Source organism: Eleutherodactylus coqui, chromosome 5 (genome assembly GCF_035609145.1).
Source record: "Eleutherodactylus coqui strain aEleCoq1 chromosome 5, aEleCoq1.hap1, whole genome shotgun sequence".
Classification (NCBI taxonomy): Eukaryota; Metazoa; Chordata; class Amphibia; order Anura; family Eleutherodactylidae; genus Eleutherodactylus; species Eleutherodactylus coqui.
The window spans coordinates 206,597,951-206,617,403 of NC_089841.1; the positions used below are offsets into that span (position 1 = coordinate 206,597,951).

At 46.6% G+C, this 19,453-nt stretch overlaps 1 protein-coding gene across 1 annotated transcript in view; it reads left to right on the forward strand.

Moving 5' to 3' along the window:
- The first annotated feature begins 10,418 nt into the window (after nt 1-10,418).
- Nucleotides 10,419-19,453, forward strand: part of SLC28A3 (solute carrier family 28 member 3) — a 65,505-nt gene continuing 56,470 nt past the window's right edge. Inside the window, exon 1 of the mRNA XM_066604108.1 lies at nt 10,419-10,570. Within this exon, the coding sequence (XP_066460205.1) occupies nt 10,511-10,570 (60 nt within the window). The 5' untranslated portion in view covers nt 10,419-10,510. The remainder of the gene's footprint in view (nt 10,571-19,453) is intronic.

A 19,453-nucleotide genomic window follows, 5' to 3' on the forward strand; every position in this document is an offset into this window, starting at 1 on the left:
GGTGGGAAAAAACTGAAAACAAATCTATTTGTCCAGCCTGTGTCCGTCCTTACGCCTGTGGAGACGTGTGAGCTGCGTGAAAAACATTGCTAAATCATACGCAGCCAGCTACGCTTTACTGCTGGGTTCGCCATTTGCTTTCCTTAATTGGGAAAAAAAATACCTGCTCTCCAAGAGTTATAATAACTCTGCTACCCTCACGTTCTGTGACACATAAGCAGGGACACAGCGCAGTTATTAAACTTCGCAGGTTCATTGAATATACGCAGTGCTGCCTGTTGGTGGGAAAAAACTGAAAAGAAATCTATTTGTCCAGCCTGTGTCCGTCCTTACGCCTGTGTAGACGTGTGAGCTGCGTGAAAAACATTGCTAAATCATACGCAGCCAGCTACGCTTTACTGCTGGGTTCGCCATTTGCTTTCCTTAATTGGGGAAAAAAATACCTGCTCTCCAAGAGTTATAATAACTCTGCTACCCTCACGTTCTGTGACACATAAGCAGGGACACAGCGCAGTTATTAAACTTCGCAGGTTCATTGAATATACGCAGTGCTGCCTGTTGGTGGGAAAAAACTGAAAACAAATCTATTTGTCCAGCCTGTGTCCGTCCTTACGCCTGTGTAGACGTGTGAGCTGCGTGAAAAACATTGCTAAATCATACGCAGCCAGCTACGCTTTACTGCTGGGTTCGCCATTTGCTTTCCTTAATTGGGAAAAAAAATACCTGCTCTCCAAGAGTTATAATAACTCTGCTACCCTCACGTTCTGTGACACATAAGCAGGGACACAGCGCAGTTATTAAACTTCGCAGGTTCATTGAATATACGCAGTGCTGCCTGTTGGTGGGAAAAAACTGAAAAGAAATCTATTTGTCCAGCCTGTGTCCGTCCTTACGCCTGTGTAGACGTGTGAGCTGCGTGAAAAACATTGCTAAATCATACGCAGCCAGCTACGCTTTACTGCTGGGTTCGCCATTTGCTTTCCTTAATTGGGAAAAAAAAATACCTGCTCTCCAAGAGTTATAATAACTCTGCTACCCTCACGTTCTGTGACACATAAGCAGGGACACAGCACAGTTATTAAACTTAGATAATTCATTCACTAGAGGCAGTGGGGCCTTTCGTTTTCCAAAAAGGGCAAAAATTATATTTGGCCTGCAGTCTTGCGCCAATTTATTTCCTGCCTGGGAAATCTAATCACTGGTAATACAGCATGCTGAGGGGTAGGGGTAAGCCTAGAGGACGTGGACGTGGACGTGGCCGAGGACGCGGAGGGCCAAGTGAGGGTGTGGGCACAGGCCAAGCTCCTGATCCAGGTGTGTCGCAGCTGTCTGCTGCGCGATTAGGAGAGAGGCACGTTTCTGGCGTCCCCACATTCATCGCCCAATTAATGGGTCCACGCGGGAGACGGTTATTAGAAAATGAGCAGTGTGAGCAGGTCCTGTCCTGGATGGCAGAAAGTGCTTCGAGCAACCTATCGTCTACCCGCAGTTCTGCGCCGTCCACTGCTGCCAATCCGAATCCTCTGTCTGCTGCTCCTCCTTCCTCCCAGCCTCCTCAGTCCACTACAATGACACCTGCTCAGGAGCGGGAACACTCCCAGGAACTGTTCTCGGGCCCCTGCTTAGATTGGGCAGCAGCGGTTCCTCTCCCACCAGAGGAGTTTATCGTCACTGATGCCCAACCATTCGAAAGTTCCCGGGGTCCGGGGGAAGAGGCTGGGGACTTCCGCCAACTGTCTCAACAACTTTCTGTGGGTGAGGAGGACGATGACGATCAGACACAGTTGTCTTGCAGTGAGGTAGTAGTAAGGGCAGTAAGTCCCAGGGAGCAGCGCACAGAGGATTCGGAGGAAGAGCAGCAGGACGATGAGGTGACTGACCCCACCTGGTGTGCAACGCTTACTCAGGAGGACAGGTCTTCAGAGGGGGAGTCAAGGGCATCAGCAGGGCAGGTTGCAAGAGGCAGTGCGGTGGCCAGGGGTAGAGGCAGGGCCAGACCGAATAATCCACCAAGTGTTTCCCAAAGCGCCCCCTCGCGCCATGCCACCCTGCGTAGGCCGAGGTGCTCTAAGGTCTGGCAGTTTTTCACAGAGACGCCTGACGACCGACGAACAGTGGTGTGCAACCTTTGTCGCGCAAAGCTCAGCCGGGGAGCCAACACCAACAGCCTCACCACCACCACCATGCGCAGACATATGATGGCCAAGCACCCCGCAAGGTGGGACAAAGGCCGTTCACCGTCTCCGGTTTGCACCCCTGCCTCTCCCCCTGTGCCCCAACCTGCCACTGAGATGCAACCCCCCTCTCAGGACACAGGCACTACCGCCTCATGGCCTGCACCCACACCCTCATCTCCGCTGTCCTCGGCCCCATCCAGCAGTGTAGTTCAGCGCACCGTTCAGCCGTCGCTTGCGCAAGTGTTCGAGCGCAAGCGCAAGTACGCCGCCACGCACCCGCACGCTCAAACGTTAACCGTCCGCATCGCAAAATTCATCAGCCTTGAGATGCTGCCGTATAGGGTTGTGGAAACGGAGTCCTTCAAAAGTATCATGGAGGCGGCGGCCCCGCGCTACTCAGTTCCCAGTCGCCACTACTTTTCCCGATGTGCCGTCCCAGCCCTGCACGACCACGTCTCCCGCAACATTGTGCGCGCCCTCACCAACGCGGTTACTGCCACGGTCCACTTAACTACGGACACGTGGACAAGCACAGGCGGGCAGGGCCACTACATCTCCCTGACGGCACATTGGGTGAATTTAGTGGAGGCTGGGACAGAGTCAGAGCCTGGGACCGCTCACGTCCTACCCACCCCCAGAATTGCGGGCCCCAGCTCGGTGCTGGTATCTGCGGAGGTGTATGCTTCCTCCACTAAAGCACCCTCCTCCTCCTCCTCCTCCTCTGTCTCACAATCAAGATGTGTTAGCAGCAGCATGTCGCCAGCAGTCGGTGTCGCGCGGTGTGGCAGCACAGCGGTGGGCAAGCGTCAGCAGGCCGTGCTGAAACTACTCAGCTTAGGCGATAAGAGGCACACGGCCCACGAACTGCTGCAGGGTCTGACACAGCAGACCGACCGCTGGCTTGCGCCGCTGAGCCTCCAACCGGGCATGGTCGTGTGTGACAACGGCCGTAACCTGGTGGCGGCTCTGCAGCTTGGCAGCCTCACGCACGTGCCATGCCTGGCCCACGTCTTTAATTTGGTGGTTCAGCGGTTTCTGAAAAGCTACCCACGCTTGTCAGACCTGCTCGTAAAGGCGCGCCGGCTCTGCGCACATTTCCGCAAGTCCCACACGGACGCTGCCACCCTGCGCACCCTGCAACATCACTTTAAGCTGCCAGTGCACCGACTGCTGTGCGACGTGCCCACACGGTGGAACTCTACGCTCCACATGTTGGCCAGGCTCTATGAACAACGGAGAGCTATAGTCGAATACCAACTCCAACATGGGCGGCGCAGTGGGAGTCAGCCTCCTCAATTCCTTTCAGAAGAGTGGGCCTGGTTGGCAGACATCTGCCATGTCCTTGGTAATTTTGAGGAGTCTACCCAGGTGGTGAGCGGCGATGCTACAATCATTAGCGTCACCATTCCTCTGCTATGCATCTTGAGAAATTCCCTGCAAACCATAAAGGCAGCTGCTTTGCGCTCGGAAACGGGGGCGGGGGAAGACAGTATGCCGCTGGATAGTCAGGGCACCCTCCTGTCTATTTCTCAGCGCGTACAGGAGGAGGAGGAGGAGCATGAGGAGGAGGGGGAAGAGACAGCTTGGCCCGCTGCTGACGGTACACCGGCTGATTGCCTGTCATCCTTTCAGCGTGTATGGCCTGAGGAGGAGGAGGAGGAGGAGGATCCTGAAAGTGATCTTCCTAGTGAAGACAGCCATGTGTTGCGTACAGGTACCCTGGCACACATGGCTGACTTCATGTTAGGATGCCTTTCTCGTGACCCTCGCGTTGCACGCATTCTGGCCACTACGGATTACTGGGTGTACACACTGCTCGATCCACGGTATAAGGAGAACCTGCCCACTCTCATTCCCGAAGAGGAAAGGGGTTCGAGAGTGTTGCTATACCACAGGACCCTTGCGGACAAGCTGATGGTAAAATTCCCAGCCGACAGCGCTAGTGGCAGAAGGCGCAGTTCCGAGGGCCATGTTGCAGGGGATGTGCGTAGATCGAGCAGCATGTACATCCCAGGCAGTGCAACAGTCTTTAAGGGCCTGGCCAGCTTTATGGCTCCCCACCAAGACTGTGTCACCGCTCCCCAGTCACGGCTGAGTCGGCGGGAGCACTGCAAAAGGATGGTGAGGGAGTACGTAGCGGATCGCACGACCATCCTTGGTGACGCCTCTGCCCCCTACAACTACTGGGTGTCGAAGCTGGACACGTGGCCTGAACTAGCCCTGTATGCCCTTGAGGTGCTTGCTTGTCCTGCGGCTAGCGTGTTGTCGGAGAGGGTGTTTAGTGCGGCTGGGGGAATCATCACAGATAAGCGTAGCCGCTTGTCAACCGACAGTGCCGACAGGCTAACACTCATCAAGATGAACAAAGGCTGGATTTCGCCAGACTTCTGTTCTCCACCAGCGGACAGCAGCGATACGTAAGCAATACGTAGGCTGCACCCGCGGATGGAAGCTACGTTCTCTCTCACCATCCAAAACGGGGACATTTCTGCTTCATCAATCTGTGTCTAATATTCCTCCTCCTCCTCCTCCTGCTCCTCCTCCTGAAACCTCACGTAATCACGCTGAACGGGCAATTTTTCTTAGGGCCACAAGGCTCACTCAAATAATTTTTCTGAACAATTTTTATAAGTTTCAATGCGCTTAAAAGCATTGGAACTTTAACTTGAACCAATTTTTCGTTACACTGGGCTGCCTCCAGGCCTAGTTACCACTTAAGCCACATTAACCAAAGCGATTAATGGGTTTCACCTGCCCTCTTGGCTGGCCATGGCCAATTTTTGGGATGTACATTAGTACTGTTGATACAGCAATTTTTGTGGGCCCTCGCCTACAGTGTAATCAAATTAATTTTTAGCCCACCTGCATTACAGCTGACGTTACCTCAGCTGTGTTGGGCAATGCAATGGGATATTTTTGTGTACCGCCGGTGGGTTCCAGGGAGCCACCCATGCTGTAGGTGCACACTGAGTTTTTAATACTTCTGTACACTTCTAAAGAACCCGTCTGACTGGGGCATGCAGTGTGGGCCGAAGCCCACCTGTATTACGCACGACATTACTACCTCAGCTGTGTTGGGCAATGCAATGGGATATTTCTATGTACCGCCGGTGGCTTCCTGGCACCCACCCAGGCAGTGGGTCCACAGGGAGTTAAACCTACATGTGTCCACTTGTAAAGAACCCCAGTCTGACTGGGGCATGCAGTGTGGGCCGAAGCCCACCTGCATTACGCACGACATTACTACCTCAGCTGTGTTGGGCAATGCAATGGGATATTTTTGTGTACCGCCGGTGGGTTCCAGGGAGCCACCCATGCTGTAGGTGCACACTGAGTTTTTAATACTTCTGTACACTTCTAAAGAACCCGTCTGACTGGGGCATGCAGTGTGGGCCGAAGCCCACCTGTATTACGCACGACATTACTACCTCAGCTGTGTTGGGCAATGCAATGGGATATTTCTATGTACCGCCGGTGGCTTCCTGGCACCCACCCAGGCAGTGGGTCCACAGGGAGTTAAACCTACATGTGTCCACTTGTAAAGAACCCCAGTCTGACTGGGGCATGCAGTGTGGGCCGAAGCCCACCTGCATTACGCACGACATTACTACCTCAGCTGTGTTGGGCAATGCAATGGGATATTTTTGTGTACCGCCGGTGGGTTCCAGGGAGCCACCCATGCTGTAGGTGCACACTGAGTTTTTAATACTTCTGTACACTTCTAAAGAACCCGTCTGACTGGGGCATGCAGTGTGGGCCGAAGCCCACCTGTATTACGCACGACATTACTACCTCAGCTGTGTTGGGCAATGCAATGGGATATTTCTATGTACCGCCGGTGGCTTCCTGGCACCCACCCAGGCAGTGGGTCCACAGGGAGTTAAACCTACATGTGTCCACTTGTAAAGAACCCCAGTCTGACTGGGGCATGCAGTGTGGGCCGAAGCCCACCTGCATTACGCACGACATTACTACCTCAGCTGTGTTGGGCAATGCAATGGGATATTTTTGTGTACCGCCGGTGGGTTCCAGGGAGCCACCCATGCTGTAGGTGCACACTGAGTTTTTAATACTTCTGTACACTTCTAAAGAACCCGTCTGACTGGGGCATGCAGTGTGGGCCGAAGCCCACCTGTATTACGCACGACATTACTACCTCAGCTGTGTTGGGCAATGCAATGGGATATTTCTATGTACCGCCGGTGGCTTCCTGGCACCCACCCAGGCAGTGGGTCCACAGGGAGTTAAACCTACATGTGTCCACTTGTAAAGAACCCCAGTCTGACTGGGGCATGCAGTGTGGGCCGAAGCCCACCTGCATTAACCCTTTCCAGTCCACTGTGTGACCTGTGAAGACATTAGGGTTTAAGGCTGTACAGCTCCGTTGTTGGTAGACGTCCGTCGGGGTTCTCTTACTGTATATTGCCAGCCTCTCTGCTGTCGGAGCCTATCCTACGTGTCAGCTCATGCAGTACTGGCTTTAGCCAGCATATAGCGCCGTTGTATAACAGCAGAAAAAGAGTAAGCCCCCTAGGAAAACCATATACAAATTGGATTGGAAAGGGTTAAGCACAACATTACTACCTCAGCTGTGTTGGGCAATGCAATGGGATATTTCTATGTACCGCCGGTGGCTTCCTGGCACCCACCCATGCTGTAGGTGCACACGGAGTTTTTACTACATCTGTACACTTATAAAGAACCCCAGTCAGACTGGGGCATGCAGTGTGGGCCGAAGCCCACCTGCATTAAGCACGACATTACTACCTCAGCTGTGTTGGGCAATGCAATGGGATATTTCTGTGTACCGCCAGTGGGTTCCAGGGAGCCACCCATGCTGTGGGTCGACAGGGACTTCACAATAGGGAGTTGTACCTGCCTGTGTCTATGAATTAAAAAGCCCGGTCTGACTGGGGCATGCAGACACCTTGACAGAATGAATAGTGTGTGGCACATAGGTTCCCCATTGCTATGCCCACGTGTGCAGCTCCTGATGGCGGTGGCACAGGATTCTATTTCTCATTGCTTCTGTACAGCATTGTGGGCTATCGCTCCGCCACTTTTAAAGAGGGTCGCTGCCTAGCCGTGCCAACCTCTGCAGTGTGTGCCTGCGGTCCCTCGTCATGGCAGACGCAATTCTAAATAGACATGAGCGTGGTGTGGCATGAGGGCAGCTGAAGGCTGCGCAGGGACACTTTGGTGTGCGCTGTGGGGGGGAGGGGGGGCGGTTGGGCAGCATGTAACCCAGGAGAAGTGTCAGTGGAGTGTCATGCAGGCAGTGATTGTGCTTTGTTGGAGGTAGTGTGGTGCTTAGCAAAGGTATGCCATGCTAATGAGGGCTTTTCAGAAGTAAAAGTTGTTGGGAGGGGGGGGGCCCACTCTTGCCGGTATTGTGGCTTAATAGTGGGACCTGGGAACTTGAGATGCAGCCCAACATGTAGCCCCTCGCCTGCCCTATCCGTCACTGTGTCATTCCCATCACTTTCCTGAATTGCCCAGATTTTCACACATGAAAACCTTAGCGAGCATCGGCGAAATACAAAAATGTTCTGGTCGCCCATTGACTTCAATGGGGTTCGTTGTTCGAAACGAACCCTCGAGCATCACGGGAAGTTCGTTACGAATAACGAACACCCGAACATTTTGGTGTTCGCTCATCTCTAATTAATATTAATAATCCAACAACCCTTTCTATTATACAGCAGTAAGTGTAATGCTGGGCTCACATGAGCGTGTGGTAAAACACTGAATATATATAAGGCAGCATTTACCGCTGTGTGGCAGCGATTTTTGACTGCCCATGATAGCATATCTCATGTCTGACCTAACAAACACATTTAACTTTCACTTTCGCATCACCTGACCAGCGGGACTAGACAGTGCGGGGGCTGACACCGCCATAAATTCTGAAGTGAGGGAGATTTACTTACCTACTAAAATCAGCTGCCCTGTGTGAACATAGCCTTAGGGCTCAGTCACACGGGCGCATCGGCACCCGTACACCGGCGCCGATGCGCCCGTGTGACTGACAGCTAGAAGACGGCCGTACCTGAAGACGGACGTCTCTCTCCAGCGCTGATCATAGAACACATGACCAGCAATGCAGCCGGTCACATGTTCTTCCTCCTGGCACTGCAGAGAGACGGCCGTCTTCAGGTACGTATGTCTGCTGGTGTCAGTCACACAGGCGCATCGGCGCCGGTGTACGGGTGCTGAAGCGCCCATGTGACTGAGCCCTTAGACAGATTTAATACATGAAACACATATGGGCACATTCATGAAACTTTTTCCACCAGTTTCTGGAATAAAAAAGTTGCTAATTTGTGCACAAAAATGTGTGACTGTTCTCCTTTCTGCTTCGGCCCCACCACTCTTTAGGTAGGTGTTTGTCAGCATGGCACATTTTGATTTGGCAATCTTTGTCCATTCTTCCTTTACAAAAACGCTCCGAATCTGGCAGATTTTGAGGGCAACTCGTGTATACCGCCCCCTCCTGGTCAATCCACAAATTTTAAATGGGATTCAAGTGTGGGTTCGGGCTGCGCCATTCCAAAACTGTGATCTTCTTCTGGTAAAGCCATTCTTTCGTTGATTTGGAGGTATACTTTGTGTCAGAGGCATAACTTTGTGTCAGAAGCTCCTTGGCCCCAATGCAAAATTTTTAACAGGGCCCCACAAATATAATGTTTTATTCATAGTACTGGGCTCCCTATAAGGAGAAGAGAGGCCTTATGGGCTCCTAAGGTTCCCGGGCTCAGTTTCAACTGCATCCCCCATAGTTACGCCATGGCTTTGCGTCATTATCAGGCTGAAAGATTAAATTCCTCTTCATCTTCAGCTTTTTAGCTGAGGCCTGCAGATTTTGTGTCAAAATGAACTGATATTTGGAACGGTCCCTAATTCCCTCCACCTTGACCAAAGCACCAGTTCCAGCAGCAGAGAAACAGCCCCAAAGCATAATGCTGCCTCCACTAGCTTTTACTGTATGTATGGTGATTTTTGGTGATGTGCAGTGTTGGCTTTGCGCCAAACACACCTTTTGGAATTATGGCCCAAAAGTTCATCCTTGGTGTCAGCAGACTATAACACGTTCTCCCACATACTTTTGACAGACTTGATGCAAGTTTTGGAAAAACATCCTCGAGCTTGGATGTTTTTTTCTTTGTTAGAAAAGGCTTCCATCTTGCCACCCTCCCCCACAGCCCAGACATATGAAGAATACAGGAGATGGTTGTCACATGCACTACACAACCAGTACTTATCAGAAATTCCTGCAGCTCCTTTAATGTTGCTGTGGGACTCTTGGCTGCATCCCGGACCAATTTTCATCTGGTCTTTTCATTAATTTCTGAGGGATGTCCAGTTTTTAGTAATATAACAAATCAACTACAAAAGCTGAACTTTATATGGGGTAAATCAGAATCACTTTACATAACGGCAGCGAAGTACTGACTACTATTTAACATGAGATTAAATGTGAGTGGCTAATTCTGAACACAACCACATCCCCAAATATAAGAGGCTGTTCACACTTATGCAACCACATTATTTTAGTTTTACTATTTTTATTTTTTCACCCTAAAAAAGTTTCAGTTTATTTTTCAATGTACCCTGTTTCCATGAAAATAAGACATACCCTGAAAATAAGACATAGCATGATTTTCCAGAATTTTTGAGGATGCAAAATGATTTTTCAGTCTTTTTGAGGATGCTTGAAATATAAGCCCTACTCCAAAATTAAGCCCTGCTAACAGTTAATTACAAAAGTCAATTTAAATAGTGTCCAGGCAGCTATACATGTAAAAAAAAGTTAAACCCTTTTGAACAAAAATTAATATAAGACACTGTCTTATTTTCAGGGAAACAGTAATTGTACAGATAATGGGCCACATTGAAGGCTGAAATAAATCTGAAATGATCCATCTGTGTCTGATTTTTTACATCCACATTTCCTAATCGATTACAAAAACTTTCCACCTACTTCACAGATGTACGTGAGTTTCTGTGTCAGCCACAAAGTGAAGTAACTTTTGCTACGTTTGATGCAAGTTCAATGTGTAAGAATGAATTAAGTGGATGGTGCAATTGTCACCTCTGAGTAAATGAAGCACTGACACATGAAGTTGCACTGGTTCCCATCTTTATATGGAAATTACCAATGCAAAGTCCTTAGCAAGCTATGTCATGAGAATGAGCAACTCTATTTCTTAAAGGGTGGAGCAAGAAAACAAAATAGGAGCTGGGAGTGACTGCGGGCAGGTAAACTTTCTGCTCTTGTGTATTCAGGAATCACTTGTGTGGTTGAAACATTTACAAATTCTTGCTGTTGTGACATGGAGCTCAGTGAGAAAACCCGAGATGGAACTATTGGTCAAACTAACTTTGCTTTTCAGGTAAGGTTAATATTGGTAATATTTCATATGTAGAAAGTGAGTTACTGCCCATTCTTGCATTGAGCTATAGTACATAAATATATGCAACCTATAAAACTAGTGTGACTGTTGCTTTGCACCATTTGTATGAGGCTGTGCTTTAGTATACAAGTGTACTGAGCAAGCGAGAAACAGGTGCAGTCAGCAACACAATAACAAATATAATGATACAATAGACCTGTATATATTGCCAAACAGTCCATGTTATGACTTGTTCATTTAGATACTTTTTGCCAAATAGCATTGCGTACTGAGGAAGGAGATGTCTAAAAAAGAGAGATTCTTCATTCTCCAGCGTCTGGGAGGAAAAGGGAGAAAGTGACTTAGCAGGAATAGGTCACATCAGTCTTGACATTTTAATTAAATATTCATTAATGACAGATAAAATGTTTTAGTGTCCAAAATGATCACATTCTGCATTATTTAACATATTGAAAATGTTTTCTGATGAAAAGGAAACTGATTTCCTATATAAAATCCCATTGAAAACTGTGATATTTGATAATGCATTTGATGCTTTATGTTTCTTTAATAGCAAAAATATAAAGGACATAGCAAACTGCTAACATTTTGGAACTATGTCTAGTGGTGTAGCTATAGGGAGCATAGAGGTTGCAGTTGAACCTATGGCCTTATTCACATGACCATATATACGCAGCTATTGTAGCTGCATCCAACATTGTATTCCAATTAGAGATGAGCGAACCTACTCGGCCACGCCCCTTTTTCGCCCGAGCGCCGCGATTTTCGAGTACTTCCGTACTCGGGCGAACAGATTCAGGGGGCGCCGTGGGTCAGTGGGGGGTTGCAGCAGGGAGTGGGGGGGAGAGGGAGAGAGAGAGGGCTCCCCCCTGTTCCCCGCCGCTCCCTCATCTCTAATTCCAATGTATTCATTCCGATAAGCGCCTGGAAAAATGGCACATCGGTGACCAATTTTATATGCAGCGTCAATAGATAAGTCTTGCCCTATATTTTAACGAGATATACTGGAAGCTCCCATAGACGCCTATGGGAGCTTAAAAAATGGAGGGTGAGAGAGTTTAGCTGTGTCCAATGCTGGGAAAAGAAGACAGCTGACTCTATTTAATCATTAGCAATCATTCCGAAGATTTCTGCCGATTGAGGGATTTCCATACTGCAGCGTATTTTTTCACCAATACGCTGCAGCTACCCATGTGACTGGACAAGAAAACGCTAATTAAGATCGGAACTTGATTGCAGCTATTCTTCTTTTATGTGATTTTTAGCCGTGATCAGCCGAGCATAAAAACGCATACGGTGGTGTGAAAGAGGCCTTAGCGTTTTTGTATGTCAGGACCTAAATGTCCCAGCCAATGATAGATGGTAAGGTTCATTAAGCTTTTCACTAGACCCAATAGCTTCAAGCTACAATTGGTGTTAATCTAGTGTTTCTGTGCTATACTGGTAAGACACTCACTGACTAAAAGAGCTGAGAGTATGCACATAAAGCAGAGTTTTAGGGCTTAAACAGATGAGTGTGATACGCCGGGGTTTTTCGCACAGGGAAATAACACAGAGAATAGAACCCATTGATTTCAATGTGTTAATTCTCATTGGGTTTTTTTGTACCCATTGTTTCTCGGGTGCAAAGAATAGGACCTGCCCTATCCTGTGCATGTTTGTGCACTAAAGAGCATCACAGAAGGGGAAATAAAAAATTAAAAACGATCACAGAAAATGGCCGTTACTTACTGACTGAGGAGTGCATATAGATGCATCCTCCTCTCACCATGCAGGTAGCTGACTACCAAATGGAGGAGCCAATAACACCTGTGCGGGACACCGATATAAGAACCACTTACACTGCCTCCTGATAATGAGGGGGGTGGATGCTTGGTGTATACTCCCATACATAGTGGATACAAGGTGCCAGACCATTCTGATATATGTAGTTCACCATGCAGACAAGCAACCTATTAATGACGCCATGATAATTCGGCGGGTTGCCCTGCATATCCATCAGTGAACCACATTGGTACTGCCACCCTGGATCCCCCTGGAGTCTTAATGCCACACTGCATGTGAATGATAGGTAATAAATGCAAGGCATTGGTTGGATGTTGGCCAAGATACATGAGCCCACTAACCACTTCACGGTTCCTTGCATTGTAGTGGGTCCCTACACTGATATAAATGCATCACAGAAGGGGAAATCAAGAATTAAAAACAATCACAGAAAATGGCCTTACTTACTGAGTGAGGAGTGCATATAGATGCATCCTCCTCTCACCATGTAGGTAGCTGACTACCAAATGGAGGAGCCAATAACACCTGTGCAGGACACCGAGAGAGGAGGATGCATCTATATGCTCTCCTCAGTCAGTAAGTAAAGGCCATTTTCTGTGATTGTGCACTAAAGAGCCCCAGAGAGGTTTATGGGAAGAGTGCAAACATCCATATCAGTCCGCGTGGGTATGCACTAAACGCAGCGTATACCGTGATCACCCGCACCGTGTTAGGCTAATTAGTCTTTAAAACAATCATTAAACGAATGGTGCCTGCACAAGTATGCTCCATATTTGCATAGTCACAAGCTCTAAATACACTCACTGTCTGCGCAAAATAATTCCTTATTGCGTATCCCGTTTGTCTGTTTAAGCCGTTACAATGAATGTGTCCATATAGCATTTGGGACACATAGTTTCTTTTTTTTTTGCACTTGAAAGTTTTTGCTGTTTCCCATGCGTTTCTTGTTCTGGCATTAGTATCAATGGGACTATCTGGATCATGTGCCCTACACATATGTGACTGTCCGCCTAAACAGCTGCATAAGCCTGCCATTGCCAGTGAAAAAATAGTATTATCTTTTGTAAAAGTTAATACCACATAGTGTAGGTATTTTTTATATACCATTGTCTTGGAGCATAATCTGGAACACTTTTCAATACAGTTGCGACAAAGGAATGATGACATAGACCGGCCAAGCACAAAGTTTCGACATACCTTTGGCTAAACATTGTCTATGGACACATTATTCGTAATTGTTGGACGAATTTCCTAGTGAAACATAAAGCCCAGTAGTTGTGGGAGCTACGCTTTAAATTTACTTTGCTGCTTTCCTAGTAAATTTTATTTCTAGACAGCATTTATCATCATATCATAAGAGTAATGCCAATATAATATTCGCAGTATACTTCTGCTGTGGCTCTTTTAAATATAGATTCATCACAGAGGGAACTAATTTATAAAAGCCCTAATCACAGAAGGTCCCTAAAACAATAATTCTTTATTAATATGCGTTAAAAAATATTGGGCACAAGACAGTCTCCAAATAATGGGGACAAAACATAAACAAAAAACAGACAATGGACGAGACACATGTGCTCATAGACGTCAGTGTTATAGGAGTATAAGATCAGAGGGCCGCCAGTAACTCAGGTTGAGTCCAATATGAATCTGAGGTATTTGAGTTTTATAGTTAGAGGTCAGTATGATATATTACACCAACTTGCTCAATTTCCCTTTAATTTAGTTGGCACTCTGGCTCGACACTTTCTAATCTTATACGAAAGTAGCCTAAATAGATGAGGCGATATATTAGGCCCTAGTGAATTAAGATGATCTCCGCTAGTAGAGATTCAAGGTTCTAATTCATTCAGAGTTCATAGTTCGTACAAGGTTCAATGCATTTCAGTCGGACCAACAACTTTTCAAGAACCGGGTGGTCAGATGTAAAAGATCGTGCATAGGTCTATCCGTATTCAACAGACATATGACCTATAACAATAAGATAGTTAGTTGTGGTCTGAATTGGTGCCTATCATATCTTAGTGTTGGTAAACAATGAATGTAGAACCTTGAGATTGTTTCCCCCCCCCCCCCCCCCCCCGAGGTATAATATAGGGTGATGCTCATTTGTTACACTTGGCGCTCCCCATATGGCAGATAGCAGTGTCATAGGGAAACAATTCGTCCAAGGTAAGAATAATGTAGCTCACCTCTAGCTGGCCTGATGTTGGTCTAAGTGGCTTGATGATGCCACCCAATAGACGTTAGAATAGTGACACAGTTGTCAGGCTCTCCCAGCTAGGATCTCAGTGCTTAAGAAAGGGAGCAATACCCCTAAAGCTCAATCTGCAGCTGCAGACAGTTCAAATTGCTTGCTACCAAAGCTAACTAAAGCCTGGGTCAAACAATCATGACCATGCAAATAGACTATCCAGACTTAGCAGCAGCGCTGAGGAGAGAGCAATTCACTTTTTACACTAATTGTAGAGAAAAGTGATATAGTTTGCTACTATAGCTAACTAAAGACTGGGTCAAACAATCATGACCATATAGCTAAGCTGTCTAAACTGAGCATCAGAACTGAGAAAGAGAACAATTCACATGTTAGGCTAATTGTGGATAAAGATAGAGAGTGATATAGCCTCCTGCCCTGATGGTGGGTAGGTGGCTGTCTTACCTTATAATATACATACCCCACTGCTGCATATTCTGATACCAGGATATCAGTAGCTCAATTTTGGAATGTCAATTCCATCCCCTTCATTTCTGATATAATCAAAACCGTGAACAGTAACAGCTGGTTTGCGTATATTCATGCTTGTGCTTCTAACAAAAAGGGGAAATTTATGAAAGACTGGGAAATCTGGACCCAAAGCAACTTCTGTTACATGCCAAACTCCTGCCTACTTCCATTTTTCTAAATATGCAAGTTTATATAGGGGTTAATAACTAGAGATGAGCGAACCTACTCGGCCACACCCCTTTTTCGCCCGAGCGCCGCGATTTTCGAGTACTTCCGTACTCAGGCGAAAAGATTCGGGGGGTGCCGTGGGTGAGTGGGGGGTTGCAGCTGGGAGTGGGGGGAGAGGGAGAGAGAGAGGGCTCCCCCCTGTTCCCCGCAGCTACCCCCCGCTCCGCCACGCCTCCCCCCACCCCCCGGCGCCCCCCGAATCTTTTCACCCGAGTACGGAAGTACTCGAAAATCGCGGTGCTCGATCAAGTAATTACTCGAAATGAGTAGGTTCGCTCATCTCTATTAATAACCTGATCCACAAGATTTTTCAGTTTTTTTTCCTTTTCTTTTTTCCTTTTTTTTACTTACATTTATTTTTTACTCTGTTCAAGTTATACAATTTACATGTTTTGTTTAAAAAAAAAACTATACAACGACTACCACATCAATGATTCAGTAATGTTTAATCTCCCATTTTGCAAAGCCTTCAAAAACTTTTCAATAAAAATTGAATGTTCAAAAAGAAAAAATATTCACAGAATAATACATTTTCATTATTATCCAAATATATAAAGTTTATCATAGTGTTTTCATTTTGGTCTTTGTATACTTGTGTACCCACAAATACATCATCATAGCTGCAGGGGGCAGTATACTATTATGATTGTTCCCAGTATTAGTGTTGAACTAACTTGGGGTCGCATATTACCAATTTCTGTAACAGCTCAGCCGAATTGAGCAATTCCAGCAACCTGATTGGTTCTGATTCACAATTCCAGCAAACTGATTGGTTGTTTGGGTTGGCTGATTCAACCTGATTGGTTGATTGTGTTGGCTGATTCAACCTGATTGGTTGTTTGGGTTGGCTGATTCAACCTGATTGGTTGTTAGGGCTGAGCTGTTACAGAAATTGTTAATATGCCTTGGGGTCCTTTTACACAGAGCAACAAGATCGGCGCTTGTCTATCTGGGATTTACATGGGTCATTTCAGATGCTATTGAGGGATGAACGATTGTAAATATGATCGTTCATCCTCATTTGACGCATGTCATTGGTCGGCTGCACATCTTTCCGTTTATGCAAGGAGATTACAGTTTACAAGTGACTATTTTTTATGCACACTTAAACAAGCCAACCATCCAATGAATGATCAATGGCTCATTTACCGGTTGATCATTTCCACCTTTAATTGTCCGATGATTGGACAATAGAACATTTGTGTGAACCTTCTTCCTGCATATGAAAAACACTATGCAAGCTAAAATGCAGCAATAATGAAAGCTAATGGAAATCTATGGTTACAGTAAACTTTGGTGTCACTTGTATTTAGAGAATAGGTCCTTGTACAGATTTTGCAAACTAACTTGACAAGGGATTAAACATCACACCTATCACACCATCCAGCCATCTTTAACTTGACTTTTTAAATTGCTTTTGTTATATTAACCCTTTCCAATCCACATGTCTGACGTGTAAAGACATTCTGATTGAATGCTGTACAGCTCTGATGCAGGAAGACGTCCGGCAGGGTATTCTTACTGTAGATTACTGGCCGCTCTGTTGTTGGGGGCCTCTCCAACATATCCCATACTGCAGCACTGGCTATAGCCAGCAGATGGCGCTATTATATAATGGAACAAAGAGAAGCCCCCTAGAAAAAACCCTGAATCCAAAATTGGATTGCAAAGGGTTAAAGGCGTTTTTCCAACACTAAAAATTTCATAACAGATCGGTAGCTTGTGAAGTGGCCTGGCACATTGACGTGAATGGGAGCTGTGCCTGCAATACCATGCCAGGCTGCTGCGCAATACATGAAGTTGTGTGTTCCCAGCTCTGTACACTAAAGTAGCAGACAAGCAAACAGCTGACTGGTGAGGGTCATAAACAGCCAACCCCTGCCAATCAGCCATTGATAATAATAAGAATCTTTAGTTGTATAGCGCCAACTTATTCCGCAATGTTTATATTGATGACCTATGCTGAGGATAGGTCATCAGTTAATTTGAGGTGGAAACCCATTTAAAGTTACTTTTAGATGAGCTGATATTGATTGCGATTCCCGTGAGCGGTTTTTTAATCGCAGCATGTTCAGAATTGCATATAGGCCATGGGTACCCGCGCCATCGCCTAGTGACGGCACGGGGAAAATAAACATTTTTAAAAAAACTGTACTGTGCATGACTGACGGCGTGCAGCCGCAGTCATCCGCAATACAGGAGAAAGCAGGTACACAGGGTCGCTGGCCACGGTCAGAGCCAGATTCCACTGCGGGCTCCTGCATGCGGAATCCGACCCCTCCGTGTGAGACCGACCTTAGTGGCATAAGAACAGGACAGAATACTCAGTTACTTCAGAGATCCAAAACATGTGACTTAGTCTTGATACTGGAATCCCCTTTTTAGATCCTCTTCACATTTACTGCATGGAGGGAGTACAATTTGTAGGTTTATTGACCCAGGGCTTAAAACTCTTCAAAAAATAGGATAAGGGCACCTGGACTACAGTAAGGATGAAAGGCCTTAAGGGTGAGGCCACATTTATCTGGAAGCAGGGCTTTTGTTTGGTGTCTTTACTATTCCCACAGTTCTTGGTGTTACATTTCCCCTACTATACCAAAGCTAAAGGCGAGGAATTTCCACTTCATGGTTTTTCCTACAATGTGTACCTTCCTAGAAGGGTCTGGAGAGGTTGCTTCTCACCGTCTAGGAGACTGGTCTCTTGTAGAGATGAGCGAACGTGCTCGGCCCCGCCCCTTTTTTGCCCGAGTACCGCGATTTTCGAGTACTTCCGTACTCGGGCGAAAAAATTCGGGGGGCGCCGAGGCGGCGCGGGGGGTTGCGGCGGGGAGTGGGGGGGAGAGGGAGAGAGAGAGGGCTCCCCCCTGTTCCCCGCTGCTACCCCCCGCACCGCCGCGCCTCTCCCCGCCCCCCGGCGCCCCCCGAATCTTTACGCGCGAGTACAGAAGTACTCGAAAATGGCAGTACTCGGGTGCGTAAGTACTCATTACGAGTACGTTCGCTCATCTCTAGTCTCTTGTAGTACATCCAAAGGCACAGACATTATTAAGATTTTAGCATTTTGAAACGTAAAAAATAAAGAACTTTAGAAAAATAATATTTTAAAGTATAGCAAAACTGTAAAAATTATTGTTAGATTTTTTCCAAATTGTGTAAAATTTTACTGTTTATAGTTAAGAGATCTTTAAAGGAAAGAGGTGTAAAATGGCAGACATAGGGCTAGAAATACTGCTTACTCTAGAAATAGCTGTAAGAATAGCTCTGTTTACAAAGGACTTGTGCATACAAGTAGTTGTACCAGTTACTACAGCTCGTCCCATTCAAATGAGCTGAACACCCTTCACTGTGCTCAGAGGTGTAACTAGAAGCTCCCGGGCCCCAATGCAAAACCTGTAACAGGACCCCCAACTATAATGCTTTATTCATAGTACTGGGCTCCCTATATGGAGAAGAGAGGCCTTATGGGTCCCCTAAGGCTCCTGGGCCTGGGTGCAACCGCATCCCCTGCATTCCCTATAGTTTTGCCAGTGATTGTGCTGATAGATGAAGGTTCCAGAGTTCAAATCTCATTAATGAAATATTGATCCAATCTAGAACAGAACACAAAAATTAAACACATGGATACATAAATCATTGTGCTCATCATATTACCCAATATCCATTATTTCTGCATATCAAAAAAACACCTAAAATCTTTGTTAGCGCTAGCACAGCTATGTAAGTCTATATAAGTGTTCTCCAATTCTTTCTTTGTTAATGCTCCCAATTATGCTGTAATCCATACCGACCCTCATGTACAATCAATTCAGCCATTGATATACAGTAATTTCTGTTTCCTGGCCTCTGCCGCTGACTTTCGAGTTCTTCCCCATGGAAAATAACAAAGATGTTAAATGTCCAGTTTCTTGGCTGTTGCTTAACATTCATTGTAGTTGAGCTTAAGAGGATCAAATAACAGCTTTTGCTAATCAATTAATGGTTCTTTGTGCGAAAAATCACACTTAAACTAGGTGTGATCACTATGACCATGCTCTACCATTAGGTCCAACAATATGGTCATTAGCTGTCATGCTTCATTGATGTCAGCATCTTTATGTGCAGTGAACGAATAATAAATGTTCCAA